Source organism: Sciurus carolinensis, chromosome X, assembly GCF_902686445.1.
Source record: "Sciurus carolinensis chromosome X, mSciCar1.2, whole genome shotgun sequence".
Taxonomy (NCBI): domain Eukaryota; kingdom Metazoa; phylum Chordata; class Mammalia; order Rodentia; family Sciuridae; genus Sciurus; species Sciurus carolinensis.
In genome coordinates, this window is record NC_062232.1 from 130,601,641 (window position 1) to 130,627,117 (window position 25,477).

Below are 25,477 nucleotides of genomic sequence, written 5' to 3' on the forward strand. Positions count from 1 at the left end.
TTCTGCTCATTCCCTTAGTCTAGTTTCCACACAGTAGCCAGAGAGATTGATTTCTTCCTGAAACATTTGCTTATAATGCCCTAATGAGTTGTCAACACTTTTCTCTAACTGATGAAACAAGTAGACAGAAAATCAGTGAAGATGCAGATGATCTGAACAACACCATCAATCAACTATTTCTTGCAGTACCGAGTATTGAACCCAGGGGTCCTGTATGACTGAGGTACATTTTTATTTTTTGAGACTGGGTATCACTAAGTTGTTGAGGCTGGCCTTGAAACTTGTGATCCTCAGCCTTCTGAGTCACTGGGATTATAGGTGCATGCCACTATGCCCAGCACTGTCAATCAACTCGACCCATTCACAGTTTGTAGAATACTCCACCCAATAGCAACAACAATGATAGAATATACTTTCTTTTCAAGTGCACATGCACCCTTCATCATGGTGGACTATATTCTGGGTCATAAAACATGTTTCAACTAATTTGAAAGGATTGAAATCATAGAATGTTCTATGACCATAATGAAACTAAAAGAAAGATATTTTTTAATCAGGAAAAAAATCACAATATTGTCATAGTATGCTTGGGTTGCTACTATGGTTTGGATGTGACTTATCTCCCTTCTCCTCATGTTGAAATTTGATTTCCACTGTAATGGAGTTGGAGGTGGTGGGAACTTTAAGAGTTGATTAGGTTGTGCCAGGTGCAGTGGTGCACACCTGTAATCCCAGTAATGGGAGACTGAGGCAGGAAGTTCACAAGTTTGAGGCTAGCCTCAGCAACTTAGTGAGACCCTGACTCAAGATAAAAGATAAAAAGGGCTAAGAATGTGGCTCAGTGGTAAAGCTCTGGATTTAATCCCCTGTACCAAAAAACAAAACAAAATGAAACAAAACAAAACTCTTACTAGAACCATGTCACATGGTCACCTCCAGCTGCAGGAGAGGCTGGCAAGGGGTGTATTAGCTCTGTAGACTGCTTAGTTGCCTGACATCAGTGTCTGTGTGGTTGTCTTTTTGTGGTAAATACCTCTTCAGCTGAGCTGTTTATATAGGCATCTAGCTCTCGTGTGAAAGAGCTTGGCGAAGAGAGTGAGGGGGTCTCAGAGCCAGGCAGCGCTGAAGTCAGTCCTATCTCAGAGGAGAGTTTCCATAGGAGAAGTGGAACTTGGTCTGGAAGTCCCAGTGGAAGCAGGGGAGTGCCAATCCAACCCAAGGTGAAGGATATGAGCAGCTTCCTTTTCTGGTGGGCCAGTGGTGTTCTAGGAGATACCTGAGTTTCAGTCAGGGTGAGAAATAGATGAAAACTGAGACAAGATGATGAGCTGGAGTGGGTGCTTGTTGACTACACAAAGGGCAGAAAGGGGACTTACTGTTTCAGCCTGAGGTGTGCAAATGTCACCAAGGCCTTTCTGTGTGCCAGCATGATTCCTTGGGAAACAAATAAGCTCTCGAGGTATGTCTTTAGGTATCAGGCACAGATGGTGGGAGCATTTGTCAAGGCTTGTGATGGAAGAATTCAAGCCTCAGATGAAGATGTTTGGATCCAGACTGTCCCTTAAAGAGCTAATGTTCTGAAGATTTGGTCACCAATGAAACAATGTTCAGAGGTGGGGCTTTTGGGCAGTTACTGGATCATGAAGACTCATGATTAATTCTTATAGGCAGATTGATCCACTGATGGATTAATAATTTGAATGGGTTATTGGAAGATGGATGTGACCTAGTTGGAGGAGGTAGGTCAGTGGTGGCATGTCGGGGTTTCCGGGACTCCCAGCCTTGGGCATGGTCAAGATGGCGCCTGACGCTGAGCCAAAAGCGGCCAGCTATACAGTAAACAACCAGCGAATTCCAATGATTGGCTAGTTAACGATGTGACTAGAGCATGCCCCCCTCGTGTACCTATCCTATGCTTGCAGCTGTCCGCGTTTACCTCGTGTACTCTCCCCTGATTGGTTGAAGTGTATATAAGCCTGGTGGGTGGGAGAGTAGAGAGGCGGAGGCTGAAGCTGAGCTGGAAGCTGGGAGTGCGCGGAAGCTGGGAGTAAGAAGAAACCGAGAGAAGAGAAGCTGGGAGTGCACGGAAGCTGGGAGTAAGAAGAAGCTGAGAGAAGAGAAGCTGGGAGTGCGCGGAAGCTAGGAGTAAGAGAAGTGTAGGAGAGGGACTGTGCGTAATAAACTTCCAAAGCTTCAGACGTTTGTCGTGTCTCTCTCTGCGGCCAGAGGGAGCGCGATAGTGGCATACCTTGGAAAGTTATATCTTGTCCCTGACACATTCTCCCCTCTCTCTTTGTGCTTCCTGGCTGCCATGACCTGAGAAACTTTGTTTAATCATGTTCTTTCTTCATGATGCTCTGCCTCACCTTAGGCAAAGCATTGGAGTCAGCTTACTAAAGACTGAAAACTTTGAAACTGTGAACCAATATAAATCTTCCCTCCTCTAAGTTCTTTTCTTAGGCATTTGTCACAGTGACAGAAAGCTCACTCACTCAGCAGGTATAATGAACCATGTGGCTATTAATGTGCCTCGTGAATATACTGAAAGCCGAATGAACTTGGAAGTGGTGGAAACTATATGCAGTGGGGCACGGTTGAAGAAAGTAGGTCATGGAGCAGGGGGTGCCCTGGAAGGGTAGGTCTTGTCCCCAGCCCCTTTCTTTCCTTCTACCTCTTTCTCTTCTTCATAGCTGCCATGCACTGAGCAACTTTCCTCTACCACACCCTTCCACCATGATGTTTCTGTCTTGGAACGAGCCAACCATGGACTGAAACCTCTGAAAATGTAATGCAAAAATCTTTCATCCTAAGTTGTTTTTCTCAGATATTTTTTTTCAGCAATGAAAAGGTGACTAGCACAATGTTTCTAATGGTTCCTTCTAACCCTCATATTCTATAATTCTAAGGCAAACACTTATGAGTCACCTTTGCTTCTGTCCTCTCAAATTTGCACAGTGGTTGTCATGTGGTTAGAGGAGTTGGACTCATGGTAAAATGGGGAGGCTCAGTCAAAACTGTTCACAAGTCCAGCATGTGCCCACCCCAGGAAGCAGCATCCAGTGTGTTTACCATACCCCAGGGCTTGATCCTCTGCTGGGCTGGTTCAGAAATCCAGCTACATTACAGCTGGAATCCAGACAATTTAAAACTGTCTGAGCAACTGACTTGTGCACTCGAGTTTATGGACACTGGAGTATAAAATCCAGGCAGCAAATATCAAGAAGCAGAACAACAACTGTCAGGTACAATTGCTCATCAGTTGCCTAAGGTAGAAGTGTTACAGGTGCTTCAGGGAGACCCTCAGAGGGGCTTGTGTCCAGAGGGTGGCCCTTCCTTAACTTGAGTTGCCTCTTAATCACCACTTATCTGACATATTGAAATCACCTGGGATCTGTAACCCCCCCTACCCACTGTATTCATCTCTCATCTGAGGCCTCATTCCCCAAGGTTCCCAGGGCATCCTTTGTCTGGCTCATCTCTTGCATCATCCATCCCAAACGTGTTTCTTCCATTCATTGTGCTTCTCATTTACTCCCTGAAGTCATGCACAGAATCCTGGAGGAAAACAAAGAGAGGAGGTCTCCCTGGGGTGGGGGAATAAGTGTGCAGATTCTCCTTCTGCCCCAATGAACACCCAAGCAGGGTTGCTCACAGGGCACTAGAGTGGTGAGGAGGGGCAATGGGTAAGGAACCCATGCAGACACCAAGAAAGGTGAGTCCCTGAGATGGAGAGAGGGACAGTCAGAACATGGCCCTGAAGGAGAATCTGCGCTGCTTGTGGAGTGAGACTGAGCTGTGTGGGAGCCTTCGACCATCTTTTGCATTTGTATTTATTCACCTGTTGATGGAAATTTGGGTTGTCTCCAAGTTGCAGTTCTTATCAATCAATCTGATATGGAATTTTATATAAAGGTCTTTTTAAATTCTCTTAAGTAAATGACAAAGTGGGATTGCTGAGTCATAAGATAAGTATGTAAATTTAACTTCATAAGACAAACCAATGAACTGTTTTCCAATATGTTTGTACCAATCTACATTTCTGTTAGTCATGTATGAGTTTTCCATCTTATCTATATCCTCTTTTAGCCATTCTTATATTTTCCAAGTTTTAGTCTTCATTTTCAAGTGTGGTTGACCTATCCATTTTGGAATCAGCTTGTTAATTTCTATAAGATCAAGATTTGGGGGATTGCACTGATCTATAGATAATGTGATGAGTGAGCACTTTAAGATTGAGTCTTTCAATCTATGCAAACTATATTTTTCTTCATTTCTGTAAGTGTTCTTCAGTTTCTCTTTTCAACAGTTTGTAGTTTTCACTGTAAAGGTTTTGCCTATATTTTATCACATGCTTCCCTAAGTGGTTTATGTTTGGGGATACTATTGTAAGTATTACTGGTTTTTAAAATTTCACTTTTTTTCTTCTTTTGCAGATTACTTAAGAATTTCATATGCGCCAGGAACAGTGGCACACACCTGTAATCCCAGCGGCTCAGGAGGCTGAGACAGGAGGATCATGAGTTCAATGCCAGCCTTAGCAATAGCAAGGCCCTAAGCAACTCAGTGAGACCCTGTCTCTAAATAAAATGCAAAAAAGGACTGAGGATGTGGCTCAGTGGTTAAGTGCCCCTGAGTTCAATCCTCATTAGGGAAAAAAAAAAGAATTTTACATACACGGACATGTCATCTCTGAGAGAAAAGACAGTTCTATTTATTTTTTCCAACCTGTAAAAATTTTATTTTCCTTCTTATCTAGTGCATTGTCTAGGATCTCCAGAACAACATTGAATACAAGTGCTGGAAGTGATCATACATGCTTTGTTCCCCAATTTGGGGAGGAAATTCTGCCTTTCACTAAGTGTGAAGTTAATTGTGAGATTTTTGCAGATTCCCTTTATTATGTCTAGAAATTTCCCTTCTGTTCCTTGTTTTCTAAGAATTTTTAAAAGCCATGAATATTGATAAAATGTTGTCAAATGCTTTCTGTACATGTATTGAAACGATTATATTTTTCCTTTATTTCCTTAACATTGTTCATGATATTTATTTATTTATTTATTTATTTATTTATTTATTTTTGGCACCAGGGATTGAACCTAAGAGCCTTTAACCACTGAGCCACATCCTCAGTCCTTTATATTTTATATTTTATTTACAGACAGGGTCTTGCTATGTTCTAAGTTGTTGAGGCTGGCTTTGAATTCATGATCCTCCTGCCTAAGCCTTCAAGCCACTGGGATTATAGGCATATGCCACCAAGCCTGACTTGATTTTTTAAATACAAAATTAATCTTAAATTTTGGGAATAAATTACATTTGGTAATGATACATCAACCTATTTATAAATTGCTGGATTCAGGTTGCTAAATTTATTAAGATTTTTTGCATATACTATGATTTCATGAGGGATCTTGGTTTGGAGTCTTTTTTGTGGTGCTGGGAATTGAACCCATGGCCTTGTGTATGCTAGACAAGTGTTCTCCCACTGAACTGTATACCTAGATGGTCTGTGGTCTTATTTTATTGTAATGTATTATGTAATACTAGCCTCATAAAATGATTTGGGAAGTGCTTACCCCTCCTCTACTTTCTGAAAGAATTTGTATAGTATTGAGAATATTTCTCCTTTAAATAGTAGATAATATTTTTCGTAAAGTCATGTGGACCTAAGCATGTTCAACATCTTTCTTAGATTTAGGGCTACTCAGGTTTTTAGTTTTTACTTTTTCATAGGTCAGTTTTGGCCATTTGTGTTATTCAAGGAATTTGTTCATTTCATCTAAATTGGCAGACTTATTTATAAATATTATTTCTAATATTTGCTGGTTACTCTTTTTTTTGGTGGGGGTACCAGGGATTGAATTCAGGGGCACTTGACCACTGAGCCACATCCCCAGCCCTATTTTGTATTTTTTTATTTACAGACAGGGTCTCACTGAGTTGCTTAGTGCCTCGCTTTTGCTGAGGCTGGCTTTGAACTCTCAATCCTGTGCCTCAGCCTCCTGAGCTGCTGGGATGACAGGCATGTGTCACTGCACCTGGCTTGCTGGTTACTCTTTTTTTTTTTAAATTTATTTTTATTGTAAACAAATGGGATACATGTTGTTTCTGTTTGTACATGGAGTAACAGCATACCATTTGCATATTCATACATTTACATAGAGTAATGCTGGTTACTCTTTATATCAGTTTTTTTGGTATTAATAAAACTTTTGGAGGCTGGGAATATAGCTCAGTTGGTAGAGTGCTTGCCTCCCATGCACAAGGCCATCTGGGTTCAAGCCCCAGCACCCAAAAATAAAAAACACCAAAAACAAAAAACAAAACAAAAAAACAAAAACTTGCAGATTCATGGATGATTCTGTATTCTTTGTCTATTTTAATTTTATTCATTTTGTTCTTACTTACATGTTTAATTTTTAATTTGCTGTTCTATATGTGATTTTCTGCAATACTAACCTATCAATATTATTACTAGGTGAAAAGTGTCAAAATATTCATCTGTGATTGTGTATGTATTTCTTCTGTCTTTTCTGTGAGTTTTAATTCATGTATTTTGAAACTCTGTTGTATATAGTGCATACATATTTAAAGTTACTGTTTTCTTCATGAATTGACTTTTTTGTCTTTAGCAAATATCCTCCATCCTATTTTTTTGTCCTGAAATGTACTTTGACTATTAATATAACCACTCAAGCTTTCTTATGATTAGAGTTTGCATAGTCCATCTCTTTCCTTTTACCATACCTATACCTTTATATTTAGAATGAGTTTCTTTTCTTTCTTTCTTTCTTCCTTTTTATTTTTGTTTGCAGTACTGGGGATGGGGATGGAACACGGGGCCTTGTATATGCTAGGCAAGAACTCAATCACAGGATTATATCCCCAGCCTTTTAAAGTGAATTTCTGATGTTTAGCATATAGTTTTGTTTTGCTTTTTATTCAGTCTGACAATTTGCTTTTTAATTAAAGCATTTAGACCATTTACAGTTAATGCAATTAGTAACATGGTCAAGTTTGAATTTACTATATTGCTTATTATTTCCTATTTTTCCCTTCTGTTCTTTATTATCTGTCCACCATTTCATGACCTCTTTTAGGCTATTTTTAAAAAGCATTTCATTGTATCTTACTATGCCTTTTATTGTATCTGGGGTTTCCAATATATATTTTATTTCATTGTTAATGGCCTCCAAATAATTTTAAACAATTTCACATATAATGTAAAAACATTCTAACAATACTTCCAATTATAAACCCCACAACATATTGTTATTTTTGCTTTAAATGGTCTATGGAGTTTTAAAGAAAAATTAAAATGAGAAAAAAAATTACATTTATTTACAGATTTTCCATATTGGAACTCTTCATTGCTTTGTTTAGGTCCAAGTTTCTCTCTGGTATCACCTTTAACATTTTGTGTAGTGCTGCAGGTTTTCTGCTCACTACGAATTATCTTAGCTTTTGTATGCCTGAAAAAGTCTTTCCTTTTCCTTTTTCTTGTTATTGAGGTGAGACTGACATAGAAGATGAATAACTTGTTAGTTTATTTTAGAGTCCTTATAAATAAAATCACCCAGTTAGTGTTTGTGTTATCAGCTAGAGGGTTAGTGAACATGTGGTAGAATGAGGACTTCTGCGAGGTATGTTTTGCCTAGCATTTTACTACTGTGAAAACAAGTGCAGCCTCTAGGTAGATGAAAACCAACTGGACTCTAAATTACACACACCTTAAGACAAGACTTCCCACCACGTGGAATGTAAAACACTTAATTTAAAAATGTTCACACAGTGTATCTTACAGTTTCCTAAAGAAAAAAGTGAACCTGGCAGCTTTTTTTTTTTTTTTAACTGCCTTTATTGTATTAGTTGGAAAAATTAACTGGTACAGAAAAAAAGTTTAGTCAGCTGGAGAGAAGAGAAAAACTGAGTGCCACATGAGAACAAGTGGCTCTTTTGGGAGGGAACCTGGATACAGTGAGAAGAAAGAAGCATTGTGAATAAGAGCCAGTCCCTGCAGTCTAGGTGAGAAAGGCTATGCCACCTTTAAGTGTCTAATTGGCTCAGGCATGAAACCAAATCCCTATTTACTTAGTCCTGCTCTGGAGGAGGGTACTGGGATATGAGGGGTTGAAAAAGGGTGATATGGCCTTTTTTTTTTTTAATCAGAGAAAGTGACAAAACGGGAATTTAAAAAATGAATTTTCCATCTGACTTTATTTCCAAATACACTTTCTTTTTTAAAAAGCCAATACACTCTTCTGTGGGATGACAAATATCAGTATATAGGAAATCCAATTATACAAAAAATACTACATCTAGTGTGGAATAGATATATTTATTTTTGGTAACATACATTAAGTGGCACTAATTACAAAGTAACTATAAGGTAACTAACATGAAACCACAGAACTGTAACTCTGCCACAGCTGCATGGACTTGGGCCTTTTTGGCTGAGTACATTTCAAAAAACTGGATGCCCACCCCAGAGCTAGGAAATGAAATCTGCTGAGGAGTAAAGCTCCAAAGTGATGACTCACCAGAGTTCCTTGCAGCTGACAGATAATAGGCAGGACATGTTAGTTATAAAGTAGTTACAGCCTAATTCACAAAGTTACCATTTCTCTTTCTAGAAAGAAGCAAGAAGTTCAGAAATTCCTTGAATTAGCGCCTGGTGTGTTAGGTGGAGTGCAGAGAGGGCTGTTAGACAGTGTCAGAAGGACCCTGGCAGATCAGATGGGTTGGACATTATTAATAATCATGGTTGGCTTCTAAATACTGGTAGCAAGATGACTTCTGATTTGTAATCTTAGGTAAATTATAAATAAATGAAAAAGGCCAGAAATCATACAGTAAGATTAATAAACAGCACTTCAAAATTAACCTCATGAGGGCTGTGCTTGCAGCAAGTTTTCACAACAGAAGGCACCCAGATTTTTTCTTCCCACGTCTGGCTTGAAGAGCAGCTCACGTGGCCAGTTCAAAAACTCCCCTCACTCCATCTTTGGTCTTTGCCGAACGCTCCATGTACCCCAAGGCACCAATCCTGTTTGCCGTGTCTCTGCCTTCTTCAGGTTTTACTGGCTCCTGCTTCATCTTGGCTAACTCCCGCCTTGTGTGCTCATCATTACGAAGATCCTTCTTATTCCCAACCAGGATGATGGGACAGAAATGCTTGAATTCTGGGGTCCATTTTTCTGGGATGTTTTCTAAACTATCAGGGCTGTCGATGGAGCAACACATCAGTATAATATCAGTCTGGGTAGGAGGGGGGCCTCAGGCGATCATAATCTTCCTGCCTAACTGTGTCCCACAAAGCCAACTCTACCTGCTTTCCATCTACCTCAATATCTGCCACATAGTTCTCAGACACTGTGGGCACATACACTTCTGGGAACTGGTCCTTGCTGAAAACTATGAGCAAGCATGTCTTGCCACATGCTCCATCACCAACAATCACCAATTTCTTCCTGATGGCATGGCAGCCATAACTTACAAATGTGCTGCAAAATGCACGGCCTGTGTGATGGAAGTTCTACAAAGTAACTTGAACTTCCCAGGTGAAAAGCTGTAATCCCAGCTACTCAGGAGGTTGCAGCAGGAAGACCACAAGTTTGATGCCGGCCTCCAAAATTTAGCAAGATCCTGTCTCAAAATAAAATGCGGGGAGGCACCTCAGAAGACGACTCGAGTCTGGCCTCTTTGAGCAGAGAACGCCTGTCCGTGAGTCGCAAGCTTGGAGACAAGGGCGGGTAGCTCCAGAGGCGACCGCGGACTAACGAGAGAACCGACCGAGGGCGGCGGGCGGCGGGCGGGGAGCGACGTGCGCGCCCCCGGGGGGCCCAGCGGGCTGGAGCCGGAGCTAGCTGCGGCTCCGCATATGCGCGTGCACCCACAGCTCCTATAATAGATCTTTTATATATTATAGTGATGTATGGTCAGACTTAACAGCTCCAATTGTTAAACACTTGGATTAAGACATAACCACTTTTATTGCCATCTGTTGATTCTAGTCCCAACAAGCCAACATACAGAAACACGCATTGTGAGAAGCAAGAAGTATCACCCATCCCTTCTGCATATTGGCAACTTGTCACTCATGAGCATCACTGAAGTCTGTGAACAGACTGAGCATTCATCCTGAGCGAAAGATGGAATGACTGAAGCACAAATGCAACATATTATAAACAATTTCTTTAAAAAGTCACAAATTAAAGCAAAGTATTTTACAGAATTTACTACAAAATGACATAAAAACTGCCTTCACTTAAGCTCTCTCTCCCCTTATGGCGAGCCACCAAGATGTCTTTGGTCATGGTGGTGACTCTTGGCGTGGATGGAACACAGATTAGTATCTTCAAATAAACCACTAGGTACGCTTCACTAGCCTCCTGTTGGCAAGAGCCACACTATTAACTTCCTTCCTGGAGAAGCCATGCAGTCCTCCTCCATACTACCAAGCCTGTCCCCTTACCTGAAGGGTACCAATAGCTGCACTCTGAAACCTCATTGGTCTTGAAATCCTAGTCTTTCTCTCTCTCACCAACCTCTGGAAAGGCAACTTCCAGATGAGAAGCTTGGTCAGTTTCTGATAACGACAAACCTCTCAAAGCATCTGCAGGCCCAGGACCATGTAAAGGGACACTACCCTTCTCTAGCTCCTGGCACATCTCCCTTGTTTCTGTGCCTCACTGAGCCTGGTGACTTGGGAGTACAGGAGAGTTTGCATCCCTGGACACAACCCTCCACTGAATTGGCCAATTGTCACTTCATAAATGCCTCAGTCCCTTACCCTTTGGGGGGTAAATCTGAGCTCCAAGTGACGTGCATGGGTGAAATGAAATAAATGAGTGGAAACAGGAGTGGCCAAATGGGCACTGGCTTTTTAAGCTGTTGCTATATCTCTCAGTAGAACCGTAGGAAAGAAATGTGTGAAAGAATATCATATACAGCAACATTTCCATATCATATGAATTGTTTATAATTCAAATGTGTTCACCTAATACATACAGATTAAACTAAAAATACCAAAAAAAGTTCAGATGGACTTTATTAAATTTTTGAATGGAGAAAGGCTTTCCTAAGCCTACTTACCAAGGAATAATGATAATAACCAGTAACATTTATTAGTGGTTACTATGTTCCAGTCACTGTTCTGCACACTAAACAGGAATTGGCTCATTTTTGCAGAAATACACAACTTTTTCATTGTGGTTATCTTTAGTGGTGAGATTGGTTGATTTTTATTTTATTTTCCAAATTTGCCTATATTTTCTTTCTTCTTTTTTTTTTTTTAAATAATGAACATGTGTTACATTTGCAAGCAAGCAAGCAAACAAAAAAACACATCAAGAAAGTTATTTAATTGTTGAGAAAAACTTTTAATGAGTTCCCAAGTGAAATACTTGACGGAAGTTTTAGTTATCCTGTACAATTCATTGGGGGCCAAATTTTTCCTCTGATAGTTTTTTTAATTGGCATCTCTTCTTAATGCAATGAGGAATACTATGCTATGATGAAGTCTCTGAAGTCACTGAAGCTTGGGGCCAAGATTAGACACCGTGGGGCCACTACTGCACAGCTCTGTCTCTGTGGCTTTCAGTTGCTTCCTAACTTCTACACACAGGTCTCATCCTGTCTTGAAAGTCATTCCTCTAGAGAGCAGTAGTTTGCTTCATCAGCATTTCATCAACATTACACAATGAGATGTTTTCCTTTCATCCATTCCAAGTACTCAGTATACTGTTGTTTGAACCCCTCACTTAGGAAGTACTCAGCAAAAGATGGCTCCTCCTCTCCACAGCACAAGTCCTAACTTAAACATTCTGGCAATCACATCTTTTGTGTTTTGAAATCAGAGGTGACTTGTTCAGAATGTAATAAATACATTTTGAAACACATCAGGCAGAGTCTGAAATGATTAAGCCTAAGAGGTAGCAGGGTCAGGGTGTATAAATTCAAGAAAAGTGATCAATAGTTAGTTTTTTACCAGATCTTCAAGATCTTGAATTCCTCAGCTTCAAACCAATGTAATCATCCTGCACTTTCCACAGGGGATGGGTTCTCGGGCCCCCCCAAGATACTAAAATCCTCATATTAAAATGGCATCATATTTGACTGTAACCTGTGCATCTCCTCCTGTATATTTTAAATGATCTCTGGATTACTTATGATTTTGAATACAATAAAAATACTATAGAAACAGCAACTGTGTTGCTTAGGGAATAATAAAAAAAATCTGTACATGTTTAGTACAGATATGATTTTTTTGAATACTTTTGACCTGAGGTTGGTTGCATCTGCACACCTAGAGGGTTGACCAACACCTAACGAAACTCATTGTTACCCACTCCCTAAATGTTTCCTTCTCCTTCATTCTCTGTCTTGGTGACAGACATTTCCACAGCCTCCTCATCGCTCATCTCGACTTTCATCTAATCAATTCCTCTCAATGTGTCTTATTCACCCTCCCTAGGCCACCCGAGCTCAGGTTGGGACTATTTCTCACCTGTGTGTTAAGAACAGTGTCTCCCCTCTTTTGCACACATTCCTGGGTCCCTTTCTTAGAAATAATGCCTGAGTGGGTCTGTCCCTCTTGGGAGGGGGATGGGACTGGCATTGGCCCACTCGATATGGACCATGGGAGGGGCCAGCCCTACCTACCAGGGCTGGTGGGCCTGGCCTTGCCCTTCCTCTTGGAGGCCACTGAAGGTCTCCAGCCTCCTGAGGGCTCTTGTGCTGGACCCAGGACACGGGTGGGATCCTGGTGGGAAGCCCCCCTGCCACCACACTGTGGGTCTTGCATCCTTGGTCTTCTCTGAACCCTCCTCTCACAGTTTGGGGGCAGTGAAAAGCAGCTCTGAGGGGCCAGGACCCACTCATCTGGGAATAGTGGGGGTGGGGTGCACTCTGCTTTGAGCAGCTCAGCTGATGTTCCAGGTGCTTCCATCCAGACCAAGAAGTCACCTGCCATTGATGGCTCTTTTGATGGTGTCCATTCCCTTCTCACCCCACAGCCCAATCTATGCCATGCTTCTGACTGGAGGGGGCCTATTCCTACTAACTGCTGCCAGACCACCTGACTCCCAGTCTGTCCTTCTCAAAAGACTGGGTGTGAGTGTGTGTGTGTGTGGGGGGGGCAGAGAGAGAGAGAGAGAGGGAGAGAGAGAGAGAGAGAGAGAGAGAGAGAGAGAGAGAGAGAGAGAGGGAGAGAAAGAGAGACAGAGAAGGCAAGGGTATTCTATGCAAGTGGACTGCCTGAGCAAAAGGGACTAGTCAATAGTCTTTAACTTTCAAAACTTTTTGTTATGAAAATCAGATATCTAGACAAAAGTACAGAAAATATTTTAAAAAGTCTTCCCTTGCTGGGTGCTGTGGCACATGCCTGTAATCCCAGCAGCTCAAGAGTCTGAGGCAGAAGCATCACGAGTTCAAAGCCAGCTTCAGTAACTCAGAAAGACTCTGTCCCTGAATAAAATATAAAAAAGGAGACAGGCACAGTGACGGACACCTGTAATTCCAGTGACTCCAGAGGTTGAGGCAGGAGGATCGTGAGTTCAAAGTCAGCCTCAGCGAAAGTGAGGCACTCAGCAAATCAGTGAGACCCTGTCTCTAAATAAAATATGAAATAGGGCTGGGCATGTAGCTCAGTGGTCAAGTGCCCTGAGTTCAATCCCTGGTCCCCCCCACAATAAAAAACAAGGGCTGGGAATATGGTTCAGTGGTTAAGACCCCCTGGGTTCAATCCCCAGTACCAAGAGAAAAAATTACCCTTCATAAATCTTCAATAGTTGTCAAAATTTTACTGGCTCATTTTAAAATTGGGGGAGGATTTAGGGATGTTAGCAGAGGGAGCTAATATTTCTTGAGGTGAGAGAAGGAGGAACACCCACCTAAACTTGCTCAAAGGAAGGAGTGCCCACTGATACTACCAGGGCTTCTCATGGCCCTGAAGCCCAGACCACGTGGAGCTGAAGTGGGGTGTTGTCAGCACTAGGCAGCAACTGTTTTGATCTCTATCTTGTTCTCACATTTCTTTTTTTTGTTTTCTTGTTCTCTCATTTTATTTTTCTCCCTCCAAAGTCACACGGATTTAATTTGGCTAACACTTGGACTTCCTTTGATCAACCCGAAATTGTCATCTAATTTCCCTGAAAGCACCTCACATTAGTGTCCCTTTTGCTACCCTTGTCCACCCCAACCTGCAGCATTGCCCTGCTCTATCCTGAGCAGTGGCTCCGAGGGCAGGGTCATCAGTTAGGCATGATGGTGGAAGTAGTAGGAGGAGGGGTAAATTGGGGAGAGCAAGAAAGTTGGAAACTGCTGATGTTTATGGGATTTTGTTTTGTGCCTGATTTAGGAATTTTTTTGGTTCAATCCATAAGGAAATTTTTGTTGACTGAACACAAAGTCCAGAAGAAGGTGCCTTAGTAGTGTTTTATTTTCTAGATGAAAGACCCATCTAGGACCTAGGCTCCATGTTTCTTGACCCCTTTAACAGCATGTAGGAGTTCCCAGATTTGGTGATATGAATGATTCATCCATTTCTGTGAAGGAATGAAAAGTAATTATTGTACTAAAATGAATTGTGTTAGTGTCTAGTAACTCAGATTAATCTGTGAGCTCCTTGAGAACAGAGATCTTGTGTTAACATTTTCTGTATACCCAACATCAAGCCCAGTACCAGGTGTACCTGAGGTGCTCATTCATTTATTCAAAAAGTATTTTCTCCTAAGTACTATGGTGGAGGGAAACACAGGAATTCAAGGCACCTAGTCCAATCTGTGGAGTGGAGTAGAGTCAATAAACTCTTTTTTTGGATCAGAACACCTGACCCTTGTCCCTGAATCACTGATAGGGATTGATAGTTCAGTTCAATGATCATTTATTGAGCATTTATTATGTGCCATACACTGGGGTGACCGACAATTAATCATAGTTCTCACTTTCAAGGGGCTTCTAGGACAGTAAGGAGGCAGAAAAGTCATTTCAGCACTAAATGATGCACATGAGGCCACATGGGAGGGACAGTTGAGTCAGCTGGCTCAGAAGTAGAAGTGAGGGCAATCCTGAAATTGCCTAGGATGGTGACGGCATAGCTACTGCTGCTTCGATTTGCACCATTGTGTATCAAGTAATCTTGAGGTCATTTTCTGGTGATGCAGAAATTCCATGACTGAGCTGGTTTTGCCTTTCTGCTTCACTTTACCTTATTTGGTTCTGGGAGCTCCTTTGATTTCTATCTCTCCTGGCTCTGTGGCCAAAGAAGTTTTGTTTGGGTCCTCCTGTGACCTGCTCGCCAGCGTCCACATCTTTGACAGTGCTCTAGATGATGAATGGAATCCTGCATGAGGGGGCAGAAAAACATCTACAAACTGCAGTACTGCCATGTCTCAGAAAACCTTAGGCTCTGTCCCATGTTTCTGACCACAGAAAATGGGACAGTGAGAACAATGGAGAATCCCACATAGGTGAATAGGGGGATGACTGGATGCTTGAAAAGGGGCTATGTTAATCCTGGTAGTCCACACCATCCCTTTCTACTTTATGGGCTGTTGCTTCATCGGTTGGGGCTCTCCAGGAGTCTCCTCAGGGCACCCTTGACTTCCTTGTTCCTCAGACTATAGATCATAGGGTAGAGCATAGGGGTTACATTCGTGTAGATTAAGGACACAATTTTGTCCTGTTCTGGGGTGTAGCAGGACTTGGGGCGAATGTAAATGAATATTGCACAGCCATAGTGCAGAAGAGACACCAAGAGGTGGCCAGCACAGGTGGAGAAGGCTTTGCTCCTGCCTTCAGCAGAGTGGATTCTGAGGATGGCAGCAATAATGAATCCATAGGAGAGCAGGATCAGCAGGAAGGGAATCAGTAGGATGAGCATGCAGACAAGAAAGACTGCAATCTCATTGGCCCGCGTGTCAGAGCAGGCCAGGAAGAGCACAGCAGGAATGTCACAGAAGAAGTGATTGATCACATGGGACTGACAAAAGGGCAGGAGGAATATTAGTGTGGTAAGGGTGAGTGAGAGTGCAAAGCCACTGATACATGCGAGAACCAGCATCTGCAGGCAGAGAGCCCTCGTGATGATGAGTGTGTAGCGCAGCGGGTTGCAGATGGCCACAAAGCGGTCATAGGCCATCGCAGCCAGCAGAAAACACTCTGCTCCACCCAGGGCGATGAACAGGTGCATTTGCAAGGCACAGCCCAGGAAGGGAATCCGCTGGTTCCTGGACAGGAAATTGGCCAGCATGTTGGGGACAATGACTAATATATAACAAATTTCAATGGTGGACAGGTTCCGGAGGAAGAAATACATGGGGGTCTGGAGGCAGGTGTCAATGAGGGTGATGAGCACAATAGTTGTGTGCCCTGCTAGGGTGATGAGGTGCATGGCTAGGAAGAGTACAAAAAAGAGAATTTTCAGTTCTTCCAGGTCCCCAAAGCCCAAGATAATAAACTCAGAACTTAAGGTGTGATTTTTCTGCAATGGGTCCATCCTATGTTCTCCTTTGTGGAATTCCTGGGCCACAACTTTCTAGCAATTCTCCAAGCCGTGGGATGCTATGGAGCTGTTTCCATGGATGGGAGTGCAGCCAGGGTTTCCAGGCTTAGCCCTTGCTTTCATTCTGTTAACCTTCAAGTTCTGCCCACTCCTCATGGAGAATGAAGAACTGCTGAAGTGAGGTCACTTTGGTTCACCTGCTGACTTATTACGAACATGAACCAAGATGAGTGAATTCTAAATATGAAGCTATTTTCCATAGACCAATGACACTGTTTCTATCAGAGCTGTTCTACATTTTGCAGACTTGTCTGGGGTGGGAGGAAGAGGCTGCGGTTGATGTAATCAGTAGGGTCACTGACATTGCTGTAGGAAATTCCTGTAGGAAGGAAGGTCTGGTGAGTTAATCTTAGACACTTTTGACTTTATGCATTAGCTATATCATCCTTTCCTTACTACCACTCCCAAACTCCCAAGATTCTTGCCGCTGACAGGCTGTGAACAGTATGCTAGAAAGGAAGGACGCATATAACTTGCAGTAACTGCTGCCTCTCGTCTATTTGAGGTCTTTGATTGCAGGGGAGGCCTTCATTTTGTGTGCCATCTCCTTCTAGACACCTCCTCTGGCCTCTCCGGTTGCTTAGCTGGGTTAGTCCCACAGTACTGGGCTTCCCCAATCATGTTTTATTATCACCAAGTTCTGTAATCCTTTTTTTTTATATTGGGTTTGAATCCAGGGGTGCTTAACTACCGAGTTCCATCTGCAGCCCTTTGTTATTTGCAGACTGGGCCTCACTAAGTTGCTTAGGGCTTTGCTATATTGCTGAGGCTGGTTTTGAACTCACAATCCTCCTGCTGCACATCCTGAGCTGCTGGGATTATGGGCGTGTGCCACTGCACCCAGGAAGTTCTGTAATTCCTTATTTCTCTGTCTACTTCAGTAGTCTGCCTCTCACACAGTGGCTGGCACCTGTTAGGAGTGTAGATAAATATTTGTTGAATTAATACTTGTTGCTCATTTCTGCATCTTCCACAATTAGTCCCGGGTCAGGCATAGAGTGAGAAGAGCAGAGAGAAAAGGGCTGGGCCAGATTGCACGGTAGGAATGACCAGGACAGTCAGGAGAGGTCTAGGACAATGAGGAGTGGAACAGGCCACACCTCTGGTTGATTTGCTTCCCAGATTTTGGGGACCCTTGCTTCTTCCTTCCCTTGAAAGGACCTAAGTTACAAGCAGGTAACCTTATTTTCAGCCTCTAATTTTTTCTTGTGCCACCTTCCATCACAGATAAATAGAAAAAAAGTTTCTAAAAATTTTAGAGATTCAGCAAATTGAGAATTAATGAGTTAAGGGCCGTGTGGGAATGGGGTTGTCACCTAAATGAGCTTACTTCTTCAGGACACAGCATTTCTACAGGAACTGCTGAGGTTCAGTGTGGGGCCAATTGAAACCAGAAAGCCAATTTTGATGGTAGCTTTGCTTGGCATAGATGGTGGTGGTGATTTTTGTTTCCCAGTCACTTGCATTTGAAGTCTTTGAGCTGGACACAGCCCTAGAGAGCAATGTGTCCACTCCTCACTTCCAAGTAGATGGTCACAAAATCTTCTTCCCTGGGTGACCCACCCCTTGGTCCTCTCCCAACTGCTGGCCCTTGCCCCAAACCCACAATAAGTTCCTGTATGAAGACCTCTGCTGATGGAACCCAGCCCAGCCTAGGTTTCTCCCCTCAGACATCTTCCCATTTATGGTTTCAGGAGCCCAGCTGGAGGGACTGGCAGAGGCCAGGGTGACCAGCCTCCTTCCAGACAGGAGCCCCAACAACTTGAGATCAAAACCCTCCTGTGGCCCAGTCTAGTCTCCCACTCTCCACATGCTTAACCTTCTCAAGAGCCCCTTTGTCCTCCCTTGATCACTCTATGAATGAAAGTATGCTTCTGGGTTCTTGTTTATCTGTCTTGGACTTGTACCCTTGGCTTTAGCTATCCAGGCCCAATCACTTTCACTCTTTTCTTCCATGCCAGTGCTGCAGAGATATGTGGATTGCTTTGTTTTGTTGGACCCTAACCCTTGAAAATACTGAAAAACACAAAGATATAAGTAAAAGTCACACGTGATCCAAACACTTACAAGTAAGAAGTGAATATCAATGTGGAAGTTTCTGCTCCTTCAGTCCTTTCCCCCACTCTTCAGAGAGAACCATTCTTAGTATTGAGGGGCATTTCCTTTCCAGCTGTGTCTCGTGCAAAAAATGCATACCTGTGCACTCATACACCACACACATATATACACACCCTCACACAATCATATGTATACAGACACATAAACACACACACCCCTACACATACTCATGCACACACATATGTATACATAGTCACACTCACACACACACATATATACATAAACAATCAGCACACACACATTAAAATATTAAATGAGATCGTAATACACAAACTGAATGCTCTTATTCTTGTAATAAACCATGTATTAATATGTCTGGGAGAGATTTTCAAAAAGCACATAGTGATTTCCTTCATTCTTTATAACTGCTGCATTGCATAGGATAGATGCATTACAATTTGATTAATTATAATAAATTAAAATCTAATATTAATAGCACATACATAGTAATAATATATAAATGAAAGCAAATAAAAATAGTGAAATTAATTATAATTCAATCACTCTCTTACTACTTCGACATTGAAACAATTTGCTGTTTTTTCTTATTACACTCCATGGCATAAAGCATATCCCAGGGTAGAGCACAGAGCAGCGACCAGGCTGTGACGGCTGCTAGGGTGTCCTTTTCTTCTCCTTTCTCATGTCACTGAACACTCCTAGAGAAGAGGCCTAGGGTTACCTTGAAGGGTCAGATGGATGCGTGAATTAGAAACCTGGGGAACAATCCTGTTGGAGACCTTGCTGCTACCATCTGCTGTTGGGGATCCTGAGGATGAAGAACCCATCCTTAGGAGAGCAGTGGCATGACCGAATGGTTAGAACTGGCAGCACAGCTTCCCAGAGCCCAGACAGTGGCTTTGCAGCCTGTATGGACCACAGGGAGCAGCCCTCGGAAGTATTGCTGATGGTTGTTAGGATGGGAAGTGTCCTTAGAGGAGTTGCCACAGTCTGAAACTTGCATTAAATAGCAGTGAGGGCAGGACTCAGAAAGTCCTAGGAGAGGTGAGGAAGGAGGCTGTACCAGTATGCACACACAGAGGGGAGTGTCTCCTCAGGTCGCACAGCTGAATCCAAACCTAAACCCCAATGGCTATTGTCTTATTTGTAAACCTTGCTTGTGCTACAGGTCTTGACAGTGTTGTTTAAGTCAGTTCTGCTGAAATTGTAGTCCCAATTATGCAGTTACCACTATGTGAAGAGGCCTCAGGCTGATTTGAGGTGCAGAAGACATACGAGTTTGGCTTGGGTGGAATTCAGTGATCAAGCCATGCTAGTGAGGAGTGAAAAGTGGGCAATGGAGCCTGAGACGGGTGGTCTCTTAGGTTGCACCCTCCCTCCTGCTGAGATTCTGTGTATCTGTGTCATAGGTAGGAGAGGGTATGGGCAGGATTCTCAGGATTTCCATTTTTATTCTGCAAACTCATGGTCATCAAAATGGCTTACTTCATATGAGTGACATGGGGAATAAATTATGGAACCTCAAGAGTAACACTACTAAGCTGCCTAATCTTCTGCCAAAGCCATTGTCATGTCTTGTAAGCTTCCACTCCTTGGAGGGCCAGCAACAGTGTTGGGTTCTAAGCAGCAGGGTAAGGTGGCCTCTTTACACACCCTGAAACAGAGATTCCAAACAGCCCTGTTTGAGTTCAGAACCACACAAATCTACCTTGAATCATTCTAGTACTTTCTGTCTCTGCCTCCACCAGCAAGGGGCTTCCAATACTCCAAGCTGGACATGTGGCACTTTCTTAGCCCTGTCATGTTCCTCTTCTTCCATCCTCCTCTCTGGTCCCCCTCTTCTCTTGGCCATAGTTTCTAAAACTAAAGGCCTACTGCTTTTAATAGAGACAAAGGCCATGGAAACCTTATTGTTCTAAGCACCCATGGAACAGGATTTGGGAAAAGCTCTATTATGTGGTCTTGCCCTGCATGTGGAAGATGTGGTCTGGTTACAATCACTGAGTCTTCCTGAGCCAAGTTGGAAACAGCAGAAAACCAAGGGCACCCAAGGGAAAGACCTGGCCTGGAAGCTGAGAGTGTCTCCTCATGGAAACCGTGGGACTCTTGCAGCTGACAGCTTTAGTATCAGGAACACCTTGACATGAGGCCTGAAGCAGGGAGTGGAAAGGGACAAGTCTCAAATAGAAACTTAATATTTTGAAAGAAAAGTGCCTCAAGTGAAGCCTAAGTAACTGGGGCTTCTGTCTTGGAGAATTCCTGAACATTCTGAAGCAGTGATAGTGAGTTACAGTGAATCAGCACTGAAGGCATAGCACCCATTCCTGTGGACAGTGGCTCAGAATGCATAACCCTGCCTCCACAAACCATCCAGCATTTCTAGCTAAGTCTGAGCAGAGAGGACATTGAAGAGAGTGAGTTAGGACTTTAATTTCTTTCTACTTTATCTCACAAAACTTTGGGCCTTTCTCTAAAGTCTTTGAAATTGAATTTGTGAGGAGAATCTTTAAAAAAATTAAAATTTTTAGTTATGATATAACATCAGGATACACCTTGACATAATCCCAAAGGCAAGGAACCCAATTCACTCAGATGCAGTCCCCAGCACTTCCTTTTCCCTTCCTCCCTCCACTCCATTACAGTCTTTGTGTGTGTGTGGCACCCAATGCCGGGACACACCATACCACATCCATTTATGCACATATGAAATTTTGGTCAGATTCATTCCACAGTTCTTTTCTTTCCCCATCCCTTCTTCCTCCGCCTCAACCCACTTTGTCTATTGCACTGTTGTTTCCTCTATTTTGATGAAATTACCCCTCCCCCTTTTTCCTTTCTCTTTTTCTTTCTTTCCTTCTTCTTCTTCTTCTTTTAACAGCCTCACCCCTTATTTTGGATTGGTTTCCACATATCAGACAAAACATTTGACCTTTGATTAGTTTATTTTACTGAGCATGATAGACTTCAGTTCCATCTATTGACTGGCAAATGCTGTAATGTCATTCTTTTTGTGTGTATATACCATTTTCTTCATCCATTCATCTGTTGAAGGGCACCTAAGTTGGTTCATTGTTTGGCTATTGTAAATTGAGAGGCTAAGCATTGATGTGACTGTGTCACTGTCATATGCTGATTTTAACTCCTTTAGATACATACTGATGATTGGAATAGCTGGCTCATATGGTGGTTCCATTCTGGTTTTTCTTAGGAATCTCCATACTGCTTTCCATAGTGGTTACAACAATTTGCAGTCCCACCAGCAATGTATGAGTGTACACTTTCCCCCATTTCCTCACCAACACTTATTGTTCCTTGTATTCTTGATAATTGCCATTCTGACTGGAGTGAGATGGAATCTTAGCATAGTTTTAATTTGCATTTTTCTAATTTCTAGAGACGAATAACGGTTTTTCATATATTTGTTGATGATTCATATTTCTTCTGTGAAGTGCCTGTTGAGATCCTTTGCCCATATATTGATTGGGTTATTTGTGGGTTTTTTGGTGTTAAGTTTTTTGAATTCTTTATATATCCTGGAGATTAATGTTCTATCTGAGGTGCAGGTGGCAAAAGTTGTCTCCCATTATTTAGGCTCTCTTCACACTCTTAGTTGTTTCCTTTATTGTGAAGAAGCTTTTTAATTTGATGCCAACCCACTTATTGATTTTTTATTTTATTTATTGTGCTTTAGGAGTCTTGTTGAGGAAATTGGTTCATTTGCCCACATGTTGGAGTGTTGGGCCTACATTTTCTTCTAGCAGTTGCAGAATCTCTGGTCGAATTCCTAGGTCTTTGATGCACTTTGAGTTTTGTGCATGTTGAGAGATAGGGGTTAAATTTCATTCTACTACATATGGATTTCAAGTTTTTCCAGCACCATTTGTTAAAAAGGCTACCTTTTCTCCAAGGTATGTTTTTGCCAACTTTGTTCAGTATCAGATAACTTTTATTATGTGTGATTGTCTCTATGTCTTCTATTCCATGCAATTGGTCTTCATGCCTGTCTTGGTGCCAGCACCTTGCTTTTTTTTATACTCTTTAGTATAATTTGAGGTCCGATATTGTGATGCCTCCTGCTTCATTTTTCTGTGAGGAGAATCTTGAAGTTTATTGTCTCCCCAGGAAGATTCACTGTGGGATATCTGGTAGGTTGGACTTTTATTATTAGAGAATGCAGTAGTTATCATTTTATCTTGTTGCAGAACCTCTCATGAGATATGTTAGGCAATGGTGGCTAGAAATAATTTGGGATTGGAAAATAGAATAAAGAGTAAAGTTTTCCAGGGGAATGGAGGAGGGGAGGTGCCAGGGAGAAATATTGATCAAATCATATTGTTATATGGTGTGCAAATTTCAACATTATGTAAAACTATAATGCACCAGTAAAAGTGTGGAGAAAAAAATGAACTTTTGGCCATAGGCACAATGTATACTCAATAGTTAAGCTCAATGAGTTAAGAGGTATAAAAAGTAAGTGATATATTAGGTGTGCATGCGGGAGTAACTCTTCTCTTTCCTGGTTTTCCCTAGGAAGGAAATGCCCTGTGGGGATGCAGTGACATATGCAGTGGGTTCACATTTCTTGATCAAGTGGTTAATTTTTCAAAAGTTCTGAACATGGGTGATTGGCCTCTTTTTCCTTTCCTTTTCACCCAGGTTAGTAGAAGCAACAATATCGGGGATGTGAACTTGCACTGTGGACCCAACACCTTCCTGCAATGGGTTGCTTCAAGTCCAGACTGGGGAACATGTAGGTAATTAATGAACCCATTTAGTTCCCACAGCAAGCTGCATCCACCAACCAGCCTTTCCCAGTGTAAAGCTGGCATGATTATGGTTTTTCTCAGCAGCCTTAGAACTCATTCTGGCATGGAAGAGTTGTGCCATTTATTGACCCCTCATATTCCCCCAAATTCTCAACTTCTATGCTACCAATTGTAAATTGTTTAATAATTGGAGTGCCCAATATCGAAGAATGTATTCCCAATTGGGAATCTGATAATTCCTTTGATACTTGTGTTTCCTGGAGAAAAACTCTACTGCCCCTAGAGGGAGTGAGGAAGCCATAGCAATTCTCATAACTTGGGCACTAAGTTCTTCTCAACAAAACTATCTCTACATATTGGGTTAAAAGGTGATGAAACAATCTGGTTATTATTTATTTATCACTTGAGCTTATAAATTACCACCTCTTTGTGTTTTAAAAAGGTTAGCTACACGTAAGTAGGTTCTTTCCATTTCTCATCTTGTATTTGTGGCAACTACGAAGAATTCCACAGTTGGAATTGCCTTCAGGTAGGTCAGTATTGGAGTTCCAGGTCCACCAGGTGCTCCCTTGCTTCTTTTCCTCAGATGCTATGATTCTACAGAGGCCGGTGCCAGGGTTGGTCCCAGCCACCCCAGTCCTTGGATTTTATGAGGATACCTTGTTACCTGGTTATATGGTGGACACTGCCCTGCGTTTTTTGTTTTATTATTCTATTCCCTCTCTTGTTTCGGGGTAGGAGTTATGAATATTAAAAAACATGCTACCATCACTGCTGTCATCTTATCTGGATCTATAAAATATAGCCCTCTGTATCAGCATAATTAATAAGGATGTTTTAACTTTGATACAACAGCACACTAAGTGATTATAACTTTTGGACAAGACAGTGATTTGATAGTATAAGTCCTCTCTCTAACCTTCTCCTGAAAGTATAGATGAAATATAAATTATAGAGAAAGCAGGTTCAGCAGCAAACTAGAAAATAATAGCACTTTCTTACCAGAAACACTGAGGATTTTCTGCTAGCTATGTTATACGGTGCTCTCAATTCTCTTTAGTGAAGCACCTTTCTTTTTTAGCTTTGCTTTTCCCAGCTATCATGAATTGATGCTTTTGAAAAATACAATTTAATTAGTAGCAAAACAGAATAAAGGCATACCTAATGCAATCCCATTTTTTAAAAATTTATTTTATTGTAAACAAATGGGATACATGTTGTTTCTGTTTGTACGTGGAGTAACAGCATACCATTTGCGTAATCATACATTCACATAGGGTAATGAGGTTTGATTCATTCTGTTATTTTTCCTTCCCCCCACCCCTCCCACCCCTCCCATCCCTCTTTTCCCTCTATACAGTCCCTCCTTCCTCCATTCTTGCCCCCCTACCACCCCCCATTATGTGTCATCATCCACTTATCAAAGAGATCATTCATCTTTTGGATTTTTTGAGATTGGCTTATCTCACTTAGCATGATATTCTCCAGTTTCATCCATTTGCCTGGGAATGCCATAATTTTATTATTCTTTATAGCTGAGTAATATTCCATTGTGTATATATATATATATATACCACAGTTTCTTTATCCATTCATCAATTGAAGGACATCTAGGTTGCTTCCACAGTCTGGCTATTGTGAATTGAGCAGCTATGAACATTGATGTGGCTGTATCTCTGTAGTATGCTGATTTTAAGTCCTTTGGGTATAGGCCAAGGAGTGGGATAGCTGGGCCAAATGGTGCGTCCATTCCAAGTTTTCTAAGGAATCTCCACACTGCTTTCCACAGTGACTGCACAATTTGCAACCCCACCAGCAATGTATGAGTGTACCTTTTCCCCCACATGCTCTCCAACACCTATTGTTGCTTGTATTCTTGATAATTGCCATTCTAATTGGGGTGAGATGGAATCTTAGTGTAGTTTTGATTTGCATTTCTCTTATTACTAAAGAGGGTGAACATTTTTTCATATGTTTGTTGATTGCTTGTACATCTTCTTCTGTGAAGTGTCTGTTCATTTCCTTAGCCCATTTGTTGATTGGGTTATTTGTATTCTTGGTGTAGAGT

The 25,477-nt window shown here is 41.9% G+C and overlaps 2 protein-coding genes across 2 annotated transcripts; both read right to left on the reverse strand.

The window, feature by feature from the left end:
* Positions 1 to 8,967: 8,967 nt before the first annotated feature.
* On the reverse strand, positions 8,968 to 9,243 carry LOC124972326 (transforming protein RhoA-like). The gene has a single exon (XM_047536615.1). It carries the CDS (start codon positions 9,241 to 9,243, stop codon positions 8,968 to 8,970), a length of 276 nt encoding a protein of 91 aa, XP_047392571.1.
* A 6,316-nt stretch (positions 9,244 to 15,559) lies between these two features.
* On the reverse strand, positions 15,560 to 16,498 carry LOC124971736 (olfactory receptor 10V1-like). The gene has a single exon (XM_047535394.1). It carries the CDS (start codon positions 16,496 to 16,498, stop codon positions 15,560 to 15,562), a length of 939 nt encoding a protein of 312 aa, XP_047391350.1.
* Positions 16,499 to 25,477: the final 8,979 nt, after the last annotated feature.